The following is an 18,048-nucleotide window of genomic DNA, read 5'->3' as shown; positions in this document are numbered from 1 at the left end:
ACATATACTGACTTGAGTAAATTAAACTCCAAAAGCTAAAGAATATACATATACTGACTTCAGTAAAAGTTTTAATTTCAAACTTTGCTAAAATTCTGTTGGATGAATTCTTGAATTCATCTACTGGTATGCAAAATGAGCTCTTTCCTATTTATAAAACAGATTCACCTCTGTATATGTACTACATTGTATTGTTGTGGACTAATTTGAATGAATAGACTTTTTTTTTCAAAATGGTGTCATGAAAGTTATTTGTCTTGCAATTATTTGATGAATAAAAAAAAAAGAAATTTCTGTTGAAAATGAATGGACACTTGTTCCAATCTATGTTTAAATTGCAGTTCAAATTCTATTTGCTACTAACATTTTTATTCAGAATCTATAAAAGTTTGGACTCGTATCCACTTTAGGTTATAAATGACTATAAATACAAAGATATTAAGATTTTTTTACTCAATAATCTTTAAAAAGGTCAGTAGAAGATTTCACAGTTGTGCATTTGATGCATAGTAATGCATGAATTTCATGTTCACAATGACTATTAGATAATATGCCCCCTAGTTATATTGGAATGAATATATCTTTCAATCTATTTTATAGTTTGGAATGATAAGCTGAAGGCATTTAAAACAATGTTGATAAACTAATAAGTTTGGAATAAGAAAGAACAACACCATATACACATTTGTACATAGAAACTGTTGAGTCAACACGACAAAGCAATTCAGTTTAAACTTTAAAAGGTTTTTGTACTAATTTTCAAACACCTACTACTGTTAAAATCAATAGACGCTATGTTCGAACAATGTTTTTACATTTGATTAGACAGTTTAAATGGATTTTCTTCTTTTCGTTTTATTAATTTTATTAATTGTTTTATCACATCTTAATTGCTGTCAATTGTCAAAGTAAGGTTCATGCTGAGTTACGTGATTGCTATTAATTGTATCAGAATTGCTTTTAATCAAGTTATTGGAAAAATCTGTTCTGTTTGTTGTTAGGAAAGTGTTTCCCCTTAAAACATCATTACTATCATATTTGTCAGGCCTGAAAAGTGATTGCTTTTTGATTTTGAATCTTTTGGATTCAACATGTAAAAGTTCTGTGAAGTTGTTGCATAGTTACAAAATTTGCTACAATAGAAAAGTCAGGTTCATTGGATAATCTGTGCAGACTTAATGCAAACTAAGGAGATCCTATCTGCTTATTAATTGTTTTCCCTCATGCGTTTATACTTCCACAAAAGACTATCAATTGTATTTATGATGACTTAATTGTCAATGACTAATAATGAAATAAAGTTTTAACATTATATATTAAGGCATAATTGGTAGTCTGGAAATGCTGAGAAAAAACAACCGTTTCTACTGGATTTCCTTTTTGTTATTCTTTTGTCCTAGTAGTTTAAAGTATTGGACACCAGTTGACACCATTTTAAAGTACCCAGTATATGGAAGTATTCAGTGAATAAAAGTTTTTTATTGAATTTATATGTGATTTACCTTCCATATGTCACAACCCTGTAAACATGTAGTTTGGTAACTAGGAAGTTCAGTGAGACATATAATCAAGGCCTGTTTCAAGGGGGTTATTGGCACCCAGTCCTGCTTAAATTGAACAAATAAATGGAAAATGTATGTCCTGGACCACTTGGGCTTTAATCTGTCCCCAAACCCTATTGTGTTTTCCTGCAACCTTGAGTTCTTTAATGGGGCCAATACAGCCATTTTCAAAAGGGGGGTTCCTAACCCAGGATATAGGGGGTGGGGGTTCTAACAATATGTCCCCATTCAAATTCATTGATTGTTAAAAAAATAAGGGGGGTTCCAACCCACTGAACCCTCCCTTGGGAGACGCACCTAATTGCTGCATGCATTGATATGTTCAAACTGAAAAAGCACCTTCTTGTACTTGGTCTTCTTTCAGTGTTAATTAGCATTTACATTTATATTCTATCTTCATGTATATTTTATTTATTTAATTGATGAATGGAACATTACTTAAATTATACTTCCAAAAGTTTGAAATAGGAAATTAAATTTATTATCAAGTAAAGTATATTGAATTTATTTAAAACATGCATTTTCCCCCTGATATTGAGGAATTATTGCACCTGTCAAATATAAATTTTAAATACATGAACAAAGGTAAATAGAAAATAAACCTTTTATAAACATGGCATCAATCTACATTCCTCTTAATGCTCTAAGGTTCTTCTTTATACATGCAGCATGGTTATACAAATATTTGTTCTCATTTCTTTACTTGAATTATGGGTCTTTTCTTTATAAGGATTTAAATCTAACACATTGAATTTATTATGAGTGCACTATACTGCAAGTGTTGATTCATCAAAAGATTCTGTTTTCAAAAGAAGGTTGCCTATCTGATTCAATCCCTGTCCCAAAGCAAGTTCCTTAATATTAAGTCACTTTTCATAGGTAAAAATCTATTTTATGATATCATTAGTAATGCAAATGATGCAAATTTTTATTGCTTTATATCTTAACGAGAAAATAATGAGGAAAATGATCAGATGAAACATAGATGCAGGCAATATACTAATGTGGATTCATTAATGTTCGTTGGATACCAGTTTTCGTGGATTTCGTAGGTACAGGAGAACAACGAATTTAGATGTTCAACGAATAACGCATTTTCTAAAGGAATGAATGCAGACTGTGCCAAAACCATGAATACGCAAGTTTTCTTCAATCCACGAAAATAAATGAATCCACAGTAAGCTATATTTTCTTGTTTATTTTTAGATAAGTTACCCACCTGTTCAGCAAAGACCAGCATGGACACAACCCTTGACTCTCCTCTCAGACGCTGGTGGTTACACTGGAGTAGAAGTACCTCAATCCAATCCTCTTCCATATCTCCAGACTGGAATTTCAACATTTACAATTCCATCAACAGTTTGGACACCTGTCAATCAGGGTCCTGCACCACGCCCACCTACTCTGAGGAGTCGCCCACTAAGTGCTGGAGCAACAAGAAGGGGAACAACTACAACTAATGCATTTGAAAAGTTTCAGACCATTGGTGGAACACCAGTGGCATCTCCTGTTGCACAACGACGTAAGTATAAGATTGCGCCTCATGTTAAATATGAAAGAAAGGAGTAGGTCACAAAAATGAAAAATCAATCCCTCTTATAACGCAAAAACATACAAAATCTAAAAATCTCCTGTTGAACAACGATGAAAGTAAAAAAATGTACCTGATGTTATGTTGAATACAAAAAGAAGAAGTATAGGTCTCAAGGAATATGATCACCCAAATGAAATATCAAATTCTAGCTAGTACACAAAAACAAAGCAACATATTTAAAAGTTTAATAGAATTGTAGAGTTCAGATGGTTCCCACGATATTTGTTTGTGGTAGTTTCTTATCTATAGCATTTGCCCATAAAAAAAATCAAGACAGATGGAGACAATCTTAGAAGTCCCCCCCAGTGTTTTTCTAAGAATAAACTGATTCATAAAGACATAATTCACTGACTGTAAAACATGGGAACTGTTAGTTGCACGCTATATAGTGTTGATTTACTTATTACTATGGAACACATATTTCTTTTCTTTTTCTTTGTTGAAGCATTTTGTTTTTTGTTGGATAAAATAACATTCACTCATATAGTTAACTTTACGTTATTGTGAAAGAAATAGCTATTATATCTATTATCATTATGTCACTATATATTCTATTCTCCACTGCCTAGATAATATCAGTTAGTTATATAATAGTTGAAACTTTAAAATTTGTTCGGATCCGTGTGTACTTTTGAAATTATTTTTCATCTCAGTACTGTTTTAAATATGAATACAGTTTTTAAAAGGTAATGTGAGATTAAGAGAAATGATGTGACAACTTAACCATGTAATGCTTTCCCCCCTTTTTTTTTGTTAACACTATTGAAATGCATAATTTAATTCTACCGGCATATAAACTAACATTTTTGTCGAGCCTGCAACTTTTGTTGCAGAAAGCTCGACATAGGGATAGTGATCCGGCGGCGGCGGCTGCGGCGGCGGCTACGGCGGCGGCGGCTACGGCGGCGGCAGCGGTGTTAGCTAACTTCTTAAAAGCTTTATATTTTAGAAGGTGGAAGACCTGGATGCTTCATACTTTGTATATAGATGCCTCATGTTACGAAGTTTCCGTCAGTCACATGTCTAATGTCCTTGACCTCATTTTCATGGTTCAGTGACCACTTGAAAAAAAAGTTCAGATTTTTTATAATGTTGAATTCTCTCTTATTATAAGTAATAGGATAACAATATTTGATATGTGCGTACCTTGAAAGGTCCTCATGTCTGTCAGACAGTTTTCACTTGACCTCGACCTCATTTCATGGATCAGTGAACAAGGTTAAGTTTTGGTGGTCAAGTCCATATCTCAGATACTACAAGCAATAGGGCTAGTATATTCGGTGTATGAAAGGACTGTAAGGTGTACATGTCCAACTGGCAGGTGTCATCTGACCTTGACCTCATTTTCATGGTTCAGTGGTTATAGTTAAATTTTTGTGTTTTGGTCTGTTTTTCTCATACTATATGCAATAGGTCTACTATATTTGTTGTATGGAATGATTGTAAGGTGTACCTATCTAGCGGGCAGATGTCATGTGACCTTGACCTCATTTTCATGGTTCAGTGGTCAAAGTTAAGTTTTTGAGTTTTGGTCTTTTTATCTAGTACTATATGCCATAGGTCATCTATATTTGGTGTAAGGAAATATTTTATGATCTTTATGTCAGTCGCGCAGGTTTTATTTGACCGTGACCCCATTTTCACGGTTCATTGCACAGTGTTAAGTTTTTGTGTTTTGGTCTATTTTTCTTAAACTATAAGTAATAGGTCAACTATATATGTTGTATAGAAGCATTGTTAGCTGTACATGTCTGCCTGGCATGGTTCATCTGACCTTGACCTCATTTTCAAGGTTCATTGGTCTTTGTTTAGTTATCTTGGTTAATGTTAAGTTTATGTGACAGTTGTATTAAAGCTTAGCTTTATACTTAGGACTATCAACATAATATCAATGATTAGTATAGAAGGCGAGACATTTCAGCGTGTGCACTCTTGTTGTAATCAGACATGAAATTATTGTTTACATTTTTGTTTTTTAGCAACATCAAGTTGTGGTTGGGTTGGTAATGCAAGACAGCAAACAACTTCATCAGAAACTTTACGTCTTCAAGAAAAGGTATGAATGATTTTCTTAATCATTATCATGAGCAGGTTTTTAGGATTTCATTATATATACCAAAGGTCCACCTTTTCAATGTTCTTAAATATTACAGAAAAACAAAAGAGGAGCAGGCAAATAAGTTGATCTTTGTCATACAATTTGAATACATTTTTTTGTACTATGAAAATATTATAAAATTGAGAATAGAAATGGAATATGTCAAAGAGATAACAACCTGACCAAAGAGCAGTCAACAGCCAAAGGCCACCAATGGGTATTCAGCACAGCAAGAAAATCAAATGAATATTTCTGGGGTTTTAAGATGCAGCAGGAAATGGACTCTGCAACTTTCATACAAAATGTGGAAGAAGGGTAAACAATTTTTGAAATATTTTCACAATTTTTGAAATATTTTCACCATTCTTGAAATATTTTCACAATTTTCAATTTATGTATGCAGGAACAAAGGATAATGCAGCTACAAGAAGAAGTTTCCCGTCTGCGTGCTATGGATATGGAAGCCTATAAAAAAGACCAACAAATACAATTATTACAGTCTCAGCTCTCAGAGGCTCAACAGAGGATGTACCAACAGCCTTTAATAATGGGAAATGACCCTGACTTCACACAGAGAATTGTACATTTAGAAAATGAAGTCACTGCCAAAAAGGAGGAAATTGCAGCTTTAAGGGAACAGGTAAGGAAAAAATGATAGACACATTTTTGGTGAATTGTTTTAAGTTATTTTCTAGGAATTGTTATCATTTAAAAGTCATCTGTCCAAGTAATTAAACAAAATTTGAAGATGAAAAATTCTTGTCACATTAATTTAAAGATGGGCATTTGAAAATGCAAAAGTATATTCTCTTATCATGGGGTTTTTACTATGATCAGTGTTTTGTTTATTTTTATGAATTTGAGAATTTTAATTACCATATTGTCAAATTTAAACTAGATTTACTCTGTTTAATTTTATAGGAACTTGAAGAGGTAATTCTAAGTTAATCACAATTTATTCACTAAAATGTCCATCCATTAACTGGATAGATGGTAATAATTGATAGGTTAATACTGGTTTAGCTAGTTAGGAGAAATTAAATTCATGGTAAAATTAGGTTTTGGCTAAAGTTAGATTCAGAGATTTGATATATATGTTTAGCTAGTTAGGAGAAATTAAATTCATGGTTAAATTAGGTTTCGGTTAAATTTATTCAAAGATATGATATACCAAATGGATAATCATCCAGATTTTTGCTAGGCTTACATTATTTATGAATTTTTACCATATAGTCTACTTCAGGCTCTGATGAAATGTGTACTTACTATCTGTATGAATTGCTGTTGAGAATCATTAATGGCACTTTAAATTTCAAAATACAAATCTGGTGTTGAGAAAGAAATATAGAAATTTTAACTTTTTTTACCTTTTTGTTTTAACTACTTTTAAGACCCAGGAAGTGTGTTTTTTGCAAACAATTTAAAAATAAAAACTTCTTAGCTTCAAATCCCGAATTCTTTCTGTAGATAATTTGTAAAACATATAATTTTTGTGTCTACACCTAACACTAGTGTGAATGTCTGCTAATTATAACTGTTGTACATGATTTGACCCATGATATAGGCTTACTAATGTAACTGACATTTTAATGAAGAAAACAGCTATATTTGAAGCTTAAACCCCTTTAATGTGTGATAAAATATCTTAGTTATCTCCCCTAGTGAGAAAGATAGTTTTCAATATTAACACATGTATTTAATTTTTGATTTTAGTTGGAAAGCTAATTGAAATAGTTTGTTGAATTGAAAACTACTTTATTGTAAGTCATGGGTCAAATACAAATGTTGTGTATGTTTGTTTTGTTCATGCTAGATGTAACTTGTTGAGACACATGAAGTTTTGTTTCTTTTGGAATAATCCTTTCAAGCAGAATATATTCAAAAATATTTTACTTACATATTTATTTGAATAAGGCGATAAAGGCAACAGAATTTATAAAACACAAGGGCCAATGACACAGCCACACTGTAAAAGAATGATCATTGTAGCATTTTGAATTCAGTAATGAGGGACCTTCCTCACAAAATGACTTTAATTTCCATTGCCATTGCTTTTCCTTCAAGGCAGTTCAAAAAAATTTGTTTAGTCTTAATTTATTTGAAATGAAATAGGAAGAGAAAGTAATAAGAAGACAAACACTTACTACAGATTCCTGGCTTAGCATAGACACATATGGTTAAGTTTATGCAGATTTTTGCAATGTATGGTTCTAGGGTAGATGTTTGGTGGGTGCCATGACTGCTTGCTTTTGGTAATGCAAATTTACCTTGATAAAATTTAAGACCATTTTGATATCAAAAGAATATTTAAACATGAGATGTAATATCTTACCAAGAAATTTGATTAAATGTAACAGATTGTATTGGTGTGCTCGCCTAAAACATTTTGTGTCCCACTTTACATGTTTTTTATACTAAGTTTGTGAAGTTCAGTTTATAACAAAATTGTCTTGTAAATGTGTGTTTTGTCATACATTGAATCAATTTATTTTGTAAAAAAGAATGTATTCATATCCAAAAAGTCTTGCCAAATGATATAAAATCTGTTGTTCCTTCTTAAAGATCCTGTAAAAACTGTGCCATAAATTTACCATTTAAACTTTACAGCTTGTATTATTGCAATCCACTGAGACAAAGGTCCTTCTTCCTGAAGAAATAGCAGAGAAAAATAAAGAATTAAACAATGTTAGAAATGAATTGGAACGTGTTAAAAAAGACAAGGGCATTACAACTGGACTTGTCACCCAGATGCAGCGTGATATGTCCAGCAAAGTAAGTCCGGCATGACTTCTTCAGTCGAGTGGTACACAAATGCATGCTTTGCTTTTTCTCTGTAATTCTTGATGGGTGTGGTTTGGGTGGAAGATTTGCACCAGCACTGAAATGCACCTCACACATTTGTTATATCTAATTTCTTTCTCAGTATTAATAAAAGATGTGATTATCTGTGTATTTTGTTGCATGCTTGATTTCATTCTGTTTTTTCTATGTGTATATATAACCATAATTAATATACTTTATATTTTTCATAAAAAAAGCCATGGGCTGTGAATTCATATTATGAATACAGTACCAGGCCAATGTAAATCGATTTATGATAATTTATTATTCCTGTAACTTTTTGTTTTGTTTCTTGAACATAATCAATGTTGTTCTTCTTTATAGAAATTAACCATAATGCTTTTAATAAAAACATCTCTTTCTTGCATCATATCAATAAAAACTGGTATACTATGAGTAATAATGAATTCACAGCACAACATGTTTCTTTCCATTTACTGTATTAATAGTTATTTTCGTAATTTAAGAAAGAAAAATCATCCAGTGAAATTTAACTTTCCTATTTACTAACATGCTATTTAGTGTTTTATGCTCTTGTTTGTGTAACATATATTTATGCTGTTCTTTGTGTAACCTACTGTTAAGCTATAGTTTGTGTAACCTACAAGTAGCTTTATGCTATAGTTTGTGTAACCTACAAGTAGCTTTATGCTATAGTTTGTGTAACTTACAAGTAGCTTTATGCTCTGGTTTGAGCAATTTAGCTTTAAGCACCAATATGTTAAGTGTATGTTTATTACATTTACCTCACTTATGCTAAAGTGACTTTTGTCAAGGAGAAAAAGGTGTCCTATACTTTATCTTTATGTTAAGGTGGAAAATTTAGAAACCATGGTTACCAAATTGCTATTTGAAATAATTGGGGGGAATAAAAAATACTGTAGCTTATTTCTGAATCCTCAAATGCTAAAAAAATATTATGATAACACACATACTTTTTGTCTCAGTATGCAAATTTTAATTCATAAAATAACTTGTACAATATAAATGTCAAGCAACATTAAAAAAATTGTATTTATATATTTAATTGTAGGACTCAACAATAAGTAAATTTACAAGAGAAATAGAAACTTTGAAGAAAGAGTTAAGAGAGAGAGACACACAGATTACTACAATTACAGCAAAGGTAACATATGTTTTTTTATACCAAAAACCACTAATGCTTTAACTAGTCTAGTCTTCTTGCTTTTGGTCAGGTTAAGATATAGGTTTCAAATTGGTGATTTAGGAAAAATTGTATTTTTTTTTAGATATTTCAGTTTGTGGTGTTGCCAAAGTCTGCATATATACAAGCCTATGGAAAAATTGTATTTTAAATGAATATTTAAATTTGTGGTTCACATTCATCATTGAAATCCATGAAAATGGGTACCAACCAAGGCTTCCAAAAAATATTTGAGCCAGCCGGACATTTCATATCTGATCCCGATTTTAATCCCTTAAGACTTAGTCACAAAAGGCAATTATGGTAATCAGATGGCCATTCCAATGATTGACATAACATTAAAAAAAACGATTTTAAACTTTACTTTGATATGATATGAATTTGATGTACGGATGTAACTGTTAAATTGGCAGCTCATCATTCAAAGTGTGCACATCAGCGTGCTCATATCTGCCTTAGACTTTTTATTTGTGCAAAATGACATTGTCAAAAACTTTACTTTCGTTTCACATTGTTCTAACTGGAGAGGTCAACCGGATGTTGACTTGACAATGGTAAAACATGGACCATAAATGGATACGTAAAATCCGTGTACGTTTACAAAGCACGACTGAGTGAAGAAGGTCTTTCCACGTTATTTCTTCATCAAAATACTTGAAACGAACGTTAGATACATGTTTCAATGATAATTTTAGCATTTTTGAAGAAATGTAGGATGCATAATTAAATTTCCCACCTGTGCACATGCGCACGTGTTCTAGTTCATACGACGTAGTTCTGACGATTTTTCATTTAAAACCTTTTTAAATTTTTCATCAAATCATGTTGATAAACTAATTTCTAATAATTTTAATCTTTTGGACTAAATCAATTAGAAACAAACCGCTGAAAAGTAAGAAAAAAATTGTGAATAAACCGATCAATTTATACGATGTCCGGTACTGAACATAGATCACCTGTCACCTGAACAGGTAGATTTCAGCTGTCCAACTACTAATTAGCCTTGATTAAAATTAGAAAGTATTGAAGTAGGTGTTGTTTTGATAGTAATTAATCATCATGTCACATTTATGACCGGAAATGTGATGATGTTAAAGGCATAAGGTTGGGTAAAAAAGAACGTGAATTATGTAAAAATGACCGAAAAAGCCTTGAAAACTTAAAGTATATGACTGTTTCATGCTTTGACCAGCCGGTCTTTTACCGGACATTATACAAATGACCGGAATATATGACCGTTTTGGAAGCCCTGGTACCAACCAATGATAATGAATATGTTATATAAACATTGGAGTTAACAGTAAACCAGTGACTTTATTCTGCTTTTACTAAGGTACCCAGTAATTATGTAGCCACATATATAATTTATATCCTTTAAGTATTTGTTTATTTTTTTATCAGTTAAACAAGCCAAAGGATACACCACGTACAACAGAAGATAAAGATGCAAGAGAAAAAGAGCTCATAAGTCTTAGACAAGTAAGTGATAATTCATAGCTAGAACATTTTGTGCGATCCTGTTGGTAAAAGATTGTATATCTTTTTAAGGATTTCATGATTAGAATTATTGTTAAACAGAGGATAATGTGTTAATTTTTTTCTACTTTTCATAAAATTAAGACCAGTTATGAAGGTTTATTATTTTCCTCTTTTTATCTCTACTTGGTGTAATTTCAAATATATCTTCATTTCAAAGAAAGCTATAAAGGTTTGGTTTTTTTTCAAATGAAAGCAAGTTGAATCCCACCCATATGCCAGTCCTCACTCTGAAGTCAGGAAAAACATCGTCATTGAAATTAAATCAGAAATTGTTTATTTAAAATAAATGACACAAACTTATCTTTCAGAAATTCAAGTCAGCAGAAAATAAAACACAAGAACAACAAGATCTGATTGTCAGCTTGAAACAAGAACTTGAAAAAATGAAACTTAAAGTTTACGAAGAACAAAGTGTTCAAAAGAAACTTGAGATTGATGTAGAGAAAGTAAAAGCAGAATTGATTGATGTCCAGAGAGCTGAAAGGATGGTCAGGGTAGATATGGAACAAGCTTCCAAAAAGGTGGGTAACAATTTACTGTTTCGGAATTTAATGTATTCTGGGTAAAAAAATCATGTTGGAGTATGAACAATGAAATTACAAACAGTCCTTTAGATTTTGTAATGACAAATAAATCTTAATCTATTAATAGTTTTAAATATATCTTGATTTTCGAAAGTGAATTTTAAACTTATTTAACATTTTAGCTAGTGGCGTCAATGGTTAACCGGTTAACTGGTCCATCAAAAGGACAGAATAATGAATACCAAAAACGCTAACCGGGAATGGGAAAAAAATGGTAGAATGATTAACAATGACTTTTTGAGCAAAATTCATGAAGCATTAATACTGAAACCATTTCTTAATTTTTATTTCAGTCTGAAAGATTTCACAGTAGGATTGTACAGACAGCATTCTCTACTCCTGGTATTAAGGCACCAGAGGCAGAAATTAGTGATGATGAACTTGTTGAAACTTTGAAAAAAGTAATTGATGAACGAACAGAATTTTATAAGAAAATAAAGGACTTAGAAGCAGACTTAAAATTAGCAGAAACTTCTACTAGTAAATTAAAGAAAACAAATGGCAAACTACGCAGTCAAGTGGAAGAAGTTGTTGTAAGTTTGCTAAAGTTGTTAGAATAATGTTCATATTTTTCAGAAATTAAAATAATGTGTATATTTTGATACCAAACTTTTGTTATAGGGTATTAGATCTGAGTGATTTTTGTCATTTGAAATTAATTTTATGTAATTTAAAAAAAAACACCAAACAAATAAAATTAAGCCTCATGTTATCCGTTGATTAAAGCACACATTGAATGGTTTAATTATTTATTTGTTTGCTATTTTGCAGTCACATTTGAAAGAAAACGGATTTTCCTGTAGTTCAGTCAAGCAGGAAATTAGTTTATTGCAGTCATCATCTACAGATGAATCCAATGTTTGGGTTAGAGATGCTCTTGTTAGTATTCTATCTGGTGCTAGTTCATGGGAGCAGCAAATTGACAATGCACTGGAGAAATGTGGTGTTAATGTACGCTTGTCTAGTGATGGTGAGTTACTGTTTCTTCTTCTTATCATGCCTTTATACTTTAAATGTCATAATGGCTGTGTATCAATTCCCTACTTGTTTATCAAACAAATAGTTTAATTTAAAAAAAAATGTAATATGAAAACTACAAGTTTTGTTTGGTAAATATTCTATTTTCATTGACAATACATGTAGGGTGTTTATATTCGAAATATTGTGCAAACATATTTTTCGAAAATTTTGTTACACTTTATAGAAATCAGTTAAAACTTGTCATGCTTTATTCTTTTTGTGTATGGGGAATTATGAATCCAATTCTTGAGATTTTGTGATATAAATCAGAAACATTGATGTTGATATGTTATGAAAGTTAATGCATGTGTTCCTTTTTATGTGAGAGATATAGGCAGATTCAATAATTATTTATAAAAGGTAACCATTTACGAATTTTGTTAAAAAAGAAACAAAAATACAATTTTAAAAGATCCATACCTAAGAGAATCATTAGATTTTTTAAGCATTTTTAATATATTTTATTTAATTGTATCTATTCCTAATGTTTGAATACTATAACTGACACTTGCAATACTTATCATTTTACAGGTCCAGATAAACACATTCTTTCATTATTTTCTAAATGGGAGGCATCAATAAGTGAGAAAGAAAGACTTGTATCACAAATATCTACACTAGAACAACAATACAAAGTAGACTTAGAGCGACAAGTCAGTATCACAAAATCAGATTCAGATAACAGGGTTACAGATGCTGTGGAAAAAGCCAGACTAGAAGGTAAATATTGTTAAAATTGTATTATTATTATCATATAAACAAAACTTATATTTGTAATCTTAAATATGCAAATTAAGATGATCTATACCTGTCTGCTGTTTGTTATAAGATTTGAGAATTGTTTCTAAGTTGCCTATTTTTATTCATCTGTCTTTTTCCTTCTGAAAAACTTTGAAAGCACCTTTTGACCAAAACAAATCTGTTAAAATGATATTTATATATATTGGTCAGATACACAACCTTACAAAATTTATGGTGGTCCATACATGGTACAATTTTGTAAGAAGCTAGTTTTAAGATTTTGCACTAAATTCTTGTTTTAAAGTTTGAAATTTGAATTTGAAAAAAATAGCTATTTATGAATTAAATAGAAAATTTAAAATAGAAAAATTCAAACAACAAAATAACATGACTGAATTTATCTTGACCAGCTGAAGAAAGATTGAACCGAGCACTGGAAGAAATAAAAGCAGTAGAAGAGGAAAAGAGGAGAATTGCTGTGGAATCAGAACAAACGAAGTTAGAAGAATTACAGGAGGTGATAGACAAACTTAGAATGGTAGGTATATCATATACAATAAGTGATAGACAAACTTTGAATGGTAGGATATATCAAATACTATTTGTTATTTCATGCATGTTTAACAATCTATTTTATATTAAACAGAAATGAGCAAACATGTCTATGTTTATTTTAAATTGATTGTTGGTTTACTTCATAAATTCGGTTAAACTATAAAATAGGTGTTTTGTTAAACTTCAATGAAAAATAGTTGTAACAGGATATCAGTCATATCTTGATTTATTTATACATATGCAGTACACAAATGTTTTTGTTTTTATACCCTGGCTTTAAATACACCCGCTTTTAAAAAGTGGGAGTATACTGTTTTACCTCCCATGAATATTTTCGTCACATTTTTCTCAGGAACTACTTGACAAGGATTTCTGAAATTCGGTTTCAGGGTTTATATATGTCAGCTATACTGTGCGATGTGTTTTCAAATTCATCACTCAACAACTTCCTTTTTACTGAACACATGTATTAAATTACACATAGCCAAGTTGAAAATTTTTATCACATTTTTATCAGGAACTACAATACAAGGATTTCTGAAATTTGGTTTCAGGGTTTATATAAGTCAGCTATACCATGTGATGTGTTTTCAGATTCATCACTCAACATCTTCCTGTTTACCGAAATATTTTGGCGGTGAGCAGTAGCAGTTTTTAATAGAACTCTTCACGAGACCACTTTTTTTTTATAGAATTATTTACAGCCTCATTTTAGTATCGATGTTGAATATTTTTACAAAAATTAGTAAGATTTAATATCTGCATATGATATAGCTATAATATTATGTTAATTTTTTCAGGATCTCATGGAGAAGGAATCTGGAAGCAAAGAACAGCTAGAGGAAGCTTTATCACAAGTGTCAGAATTAGAAACATTAAAATTAACAATTGTAGAATTAGAACAACGCAATGTTGAATTAGAAGCAACAATTTCTGAATCTTCTACAAAATATGTGTCAGATTCAGGAGAAAGAGAAAGGAAATATGAACAAGATTTGTTGTCTTTCAAAGAACAAACTAAACAACATTCTGTAACTATTTGTGCAATGGAAGAAAGATTGAAAAAACTAATGAAGAAAAACAAAGAATATCAAGATGAAATTTCTTCACATAAAAAGACGATACAAGGTAAGTTTATTCATTAAGTTTGATACAATAAGCAATAGGCCAACTTTATTTGGTTTATAGAATGATTGCTTGATTGATTTAAATATAAAATTCAATCAATAAAGAATTGTAGAAAAGGTATAAAGCTTGGTGAAAAAATGTGTAACAAACTGTAAATATTTAAAATTGTTTATTGTCGACTATTTATTATTAGCCATGACCATATCAAAATTAGTTTTTGGAAGTTATTTCAATTTTATGATCATATACCCAGGGTTCAACAGTTCAATAAATTTATTGTATTATGGTTGTGCCAATATATATTTATCAAGAAGTAATAATTCTAATTTATATACTTCTATGTACTGAAATCATTTGCTAATTACAAAAAAATAATTACTTTACAGATATGAAGATACAGATGAATGATCTCAGGAATAGAGCCACTGCCAATATTAAACCTGACATCCCTCCAAAGCCAAAGGTCATAGTCCAAAAACCTACACAAGATATCATAGCCATGGAACAACTCATTGTTATGTTGAGGTAAGTCATGACTTTTAAGTGGAGATATCGAGTAAAAGACTTGGAATCTTACCAGTTGAGAATGATATAAGTAAATAGGTGTATACATATTGGTTATGGTAAGCAGTTACTAAGGTCAAAACATGAGTATGTCTTGAAAATACTCTCTGTAGCAGCAATGAAAAGGGGAGACAACTCTTCATTTGTAAGAAAAATCTCTCATTGATAAAAAAGTATAGATTGACATAGTGATATTTTAGTTTACAAATACTTACACAAATAAGACTTTTCTAGTAGCAAAAAAAAAATTACATGAAAAAAACCCATCACTAAATGAACTTGAGATTAATATGATTGTTGATTTTTTAATTGATTTCAGGAAAGAGAGCGGTGATTTGAAACTTAAACTACAAGATCAGGATGATTTGATTCTTGGATTACGACGAGATTTAGCTGGAGCTCATGCTAGATTATCAGATGTCACAGGTAAGTACTGTACTTATGAATTTGAATGGAAATTACTATTCTGGTATAAGAAAACTGCCATACTTATAAGAAAATCCTGTTCTAAACTAACATATGTATATCTTACTGAACAGAATACTGCAAGTTCTGAAGCTTTTGATTTTCGTTTAAATTACAACAAATCTTTTAAATGCACAACAACTTTCACCTTAATTCAATGTTCAGAAAGAACTCAGGATAGTTTGAGCAAATGAAACAATGTTGACTATTCAACAGTTTTATGCCCCTTTTTAATGAAATATTATTTCAAACATTTGTTACTTCAGAGATCTTCTAAATAGAAATTTCTCTGCTGAAACAGTTTAAACAATGTATTTTATTTTCATTGAAAAAATGACGATTATTGAATATAATGAAGGTGTGACAATCCTTTACATTTTAGTAAAATTTTCTCTGTTTTACAGGAGAATTAAGTGAAAGTCAGAAACAGGAAATTGAGAGAAACAAGGATCTGTTGTTTCAGAGAGAAAGAGAACTTATGGACATTAGACAACAGCTGGCTAAATTGTCTAAAATCATTGATAAACAGAAAGAAGAAATGAAATCAGTTGAATGTGATCTCAGGTATGTCAACAAAATAAATAAACACACATAAAATGACTATACTTGATTATATATAGAAAGAAGTAAACACACACACAATGATTATACTTGATTAGATATATTAAATTAAACTCCATGAGGTGAACCAACGCCTGTGTGAATCATTTCGACAGAGTCCCTGAAGTGGATATCTTTAGTATTCAGGGTTGCTGACCATTTGAAGTGTTGTTGTCAATTTGGAGTATTGATTAGATATAGAAAGAAGTAATGCTTAGAAAATATAATTATGCATTTGTCAAGCCTTCAAAAATATGGAGATTTGATTTAAATTCTAAATAAAAGTATTAAAAGATTTGTAAAAAAAGAAAAGAATTCAAGATAATTAAATCCCTATAAAAGTTATATGTTAACATTGTACACATCTTAAATAATTAAAGAGGTCCATGCAAAAATTAGGTCACTTTGATTTACATAAGTTAGCGCAAAGCCAATACAAAATTATAGAGAAAGGAAGTTTTGTTATTGCAATCATCATGGACATAGTGATGATGGTCCATGCAGACTTTGAATCGCTTTGATCTACATTTCACACATTGATAACTTTGTCTAAATTTGAGCACATACAAGTCAAAGAGATAACACTTATTACATAGGGGTAAAGTTCTACATAGATAGTGGATTGCCATAACATTCTTAATGCTATGTGATTCAAGGATCAGAATCGAAGATTTGTATTACTAAACCAGTGAATGAACTTTTGTTGGGATCAACTCCTTTGCTTCCATTGATTTTAGGAAGAAGAAGTTCTTGTAATAGAAAAAAAATAAAAATCATACTTTTATTTCATAATGTTGTGATAATATTTGTATATATTTTCTTTAGTAAAGAGAAATCCATATCGGTGAAATACAAGTCACATATAGAAGAAAGATCTAGAAGAATACTGGAGTTGGAAAGTCAACTATCAATGAACAATGAAGAACAAAAAAAGCAACTAGATCTTCTTGATCAAGAGGTATAATAAGTCAGAACTTTTATTTGTATTCAAATTAGCTATATTAGTTATCTTACATTTATGAGAATAGTTAATTGAATTTAACTAAAACTGTTCCTTAGAATAATGTGAGATTTGTCATAATTTTGTAGATAATTAATTGTACAAAAAGGGAGAAAAGGTTCAAGTAAAGCTGGGTTAACGATTATGTAACTATCATTTCTCCATACAATACTGGTTAATTTAGGTAAAAAGATGAAATAACATTTACAAGAAAATGTAATATAAATTAGCTGCTAATTTATTTATATACACATCTATTAATGTTAACCTTCATGTTTCTATTAACTCAAATAGATTTTAAAATCTAGTTAATTTTATTTGTTACAGGGAAGAATTACTTCAGAAATGACAGCTCTTGGTGCTCAGTGTCGGGGAGAAAGACATGAACAGGTTATTACACGACAGAGGGAGGCACTTTCTGAACTGAGGTCAAGGGTTAAGGTCTTGGAACAGGCCAATCCCCCATGTAAGTTTTTAACATGATTAAAGTCAATGCCAGTTAAAGCGAATTATTTGTATGTACGCTGAACTGTTATGTTCAATTTTTTAAAAATAGCATCAATATTGATTTGCCCATAACTTAATGATGAAC

At 30.7% G+C, this 18,048-nt stretch overlaps 1 protein-coding gene across 3 annotated transcripts in view; it reads left to right on the top strand.

The window, feature by feature from the left end:
- LOC143056409 (forkhead-associated domain-containing protein 1-like) overlaps positions 1–18,048 on the top strand; it is a 33,687-nt gene that overhangs the window by 8,515 nt on the left and 7,124 nt on the right. For all 3 annotated transcript variants that reach the window (XM_076229500.1, XM_076229499.1, XM_076229501.1), the window contains 17 exons: positions 2,769–3,084; positions 5,136–5,212; positions 5,658–5,894; positions 7,862–8,026; positions 9,129–9,221; positions 10,662–10,739; positions 11,108–11,320; positions 11,677–11,916; positions 12,155–12,353; positions 12,935–13,123; positions 13,555–13,682; positions 14,500–14,827; positions 15,214–15,352; positions 15,711–15,817; positions 16,261–16,420; positions 17,282–17,414; positions 17,784–17,922. In XM_076229500.1, the coding sequence (XP_076085615.1) occupies positions 2,769–3,084; positions 5,136–5,212; positions 5,658–5,894; positions 7,862–8,026; positions 9,129–9,221; positions 10,662–10,739; positions 11,108–11,320; positions 11,677–11,916; positions 12,155–12,353; positions 12,935–13,123; positions 13,555–13,682; positions 14,500–14,827; positions 15,214–15,352; positions 15,711–15,817; positions 16,261–16,420; positions 17,282–17,414; positions 17,784–17,922 (2,941 nt within the window). The remainder of the gene's footprint in view (positions 1–2,768; positions 3,085–5,135; positions 5,213–5,657; positions 5,895–7,861; positions 8,027–9,128; positions 9,222–10,661; positions 10,740–11,107; positions 11,321–11,676; positions 11,917–12,154; positions 12,354–12,934; positions 13,124–13,554; positions 13,683–14,499; positions 14,828–15,213; positions 15,353–15,710; positions 15,818–16,260; positions 16,421–17,281; positions 17,415–17,783; positions 17,923–18,048) is intronic.

Source organism: Mytilus galloprovincialis, chromosome 13 (genome assembly GCF_965363235.1).
Source record: "Mytilus galloprovincialis chromosome 13, xbMytGall1.hap1.1, whole genome shotgun sequence".
In the NCBI taxonomy this organism is placed as follows: Eukaryota; Metazoa; Mollusca; class Bivalvia; order Mytilida; family Mytilidae; genus Mytilus; species Mytilus galloprovincialis.
Note: the sequence above shows the minus strand (reverse complement) of the source record. Positions and strands in the feature narration are given on the sequence as shown.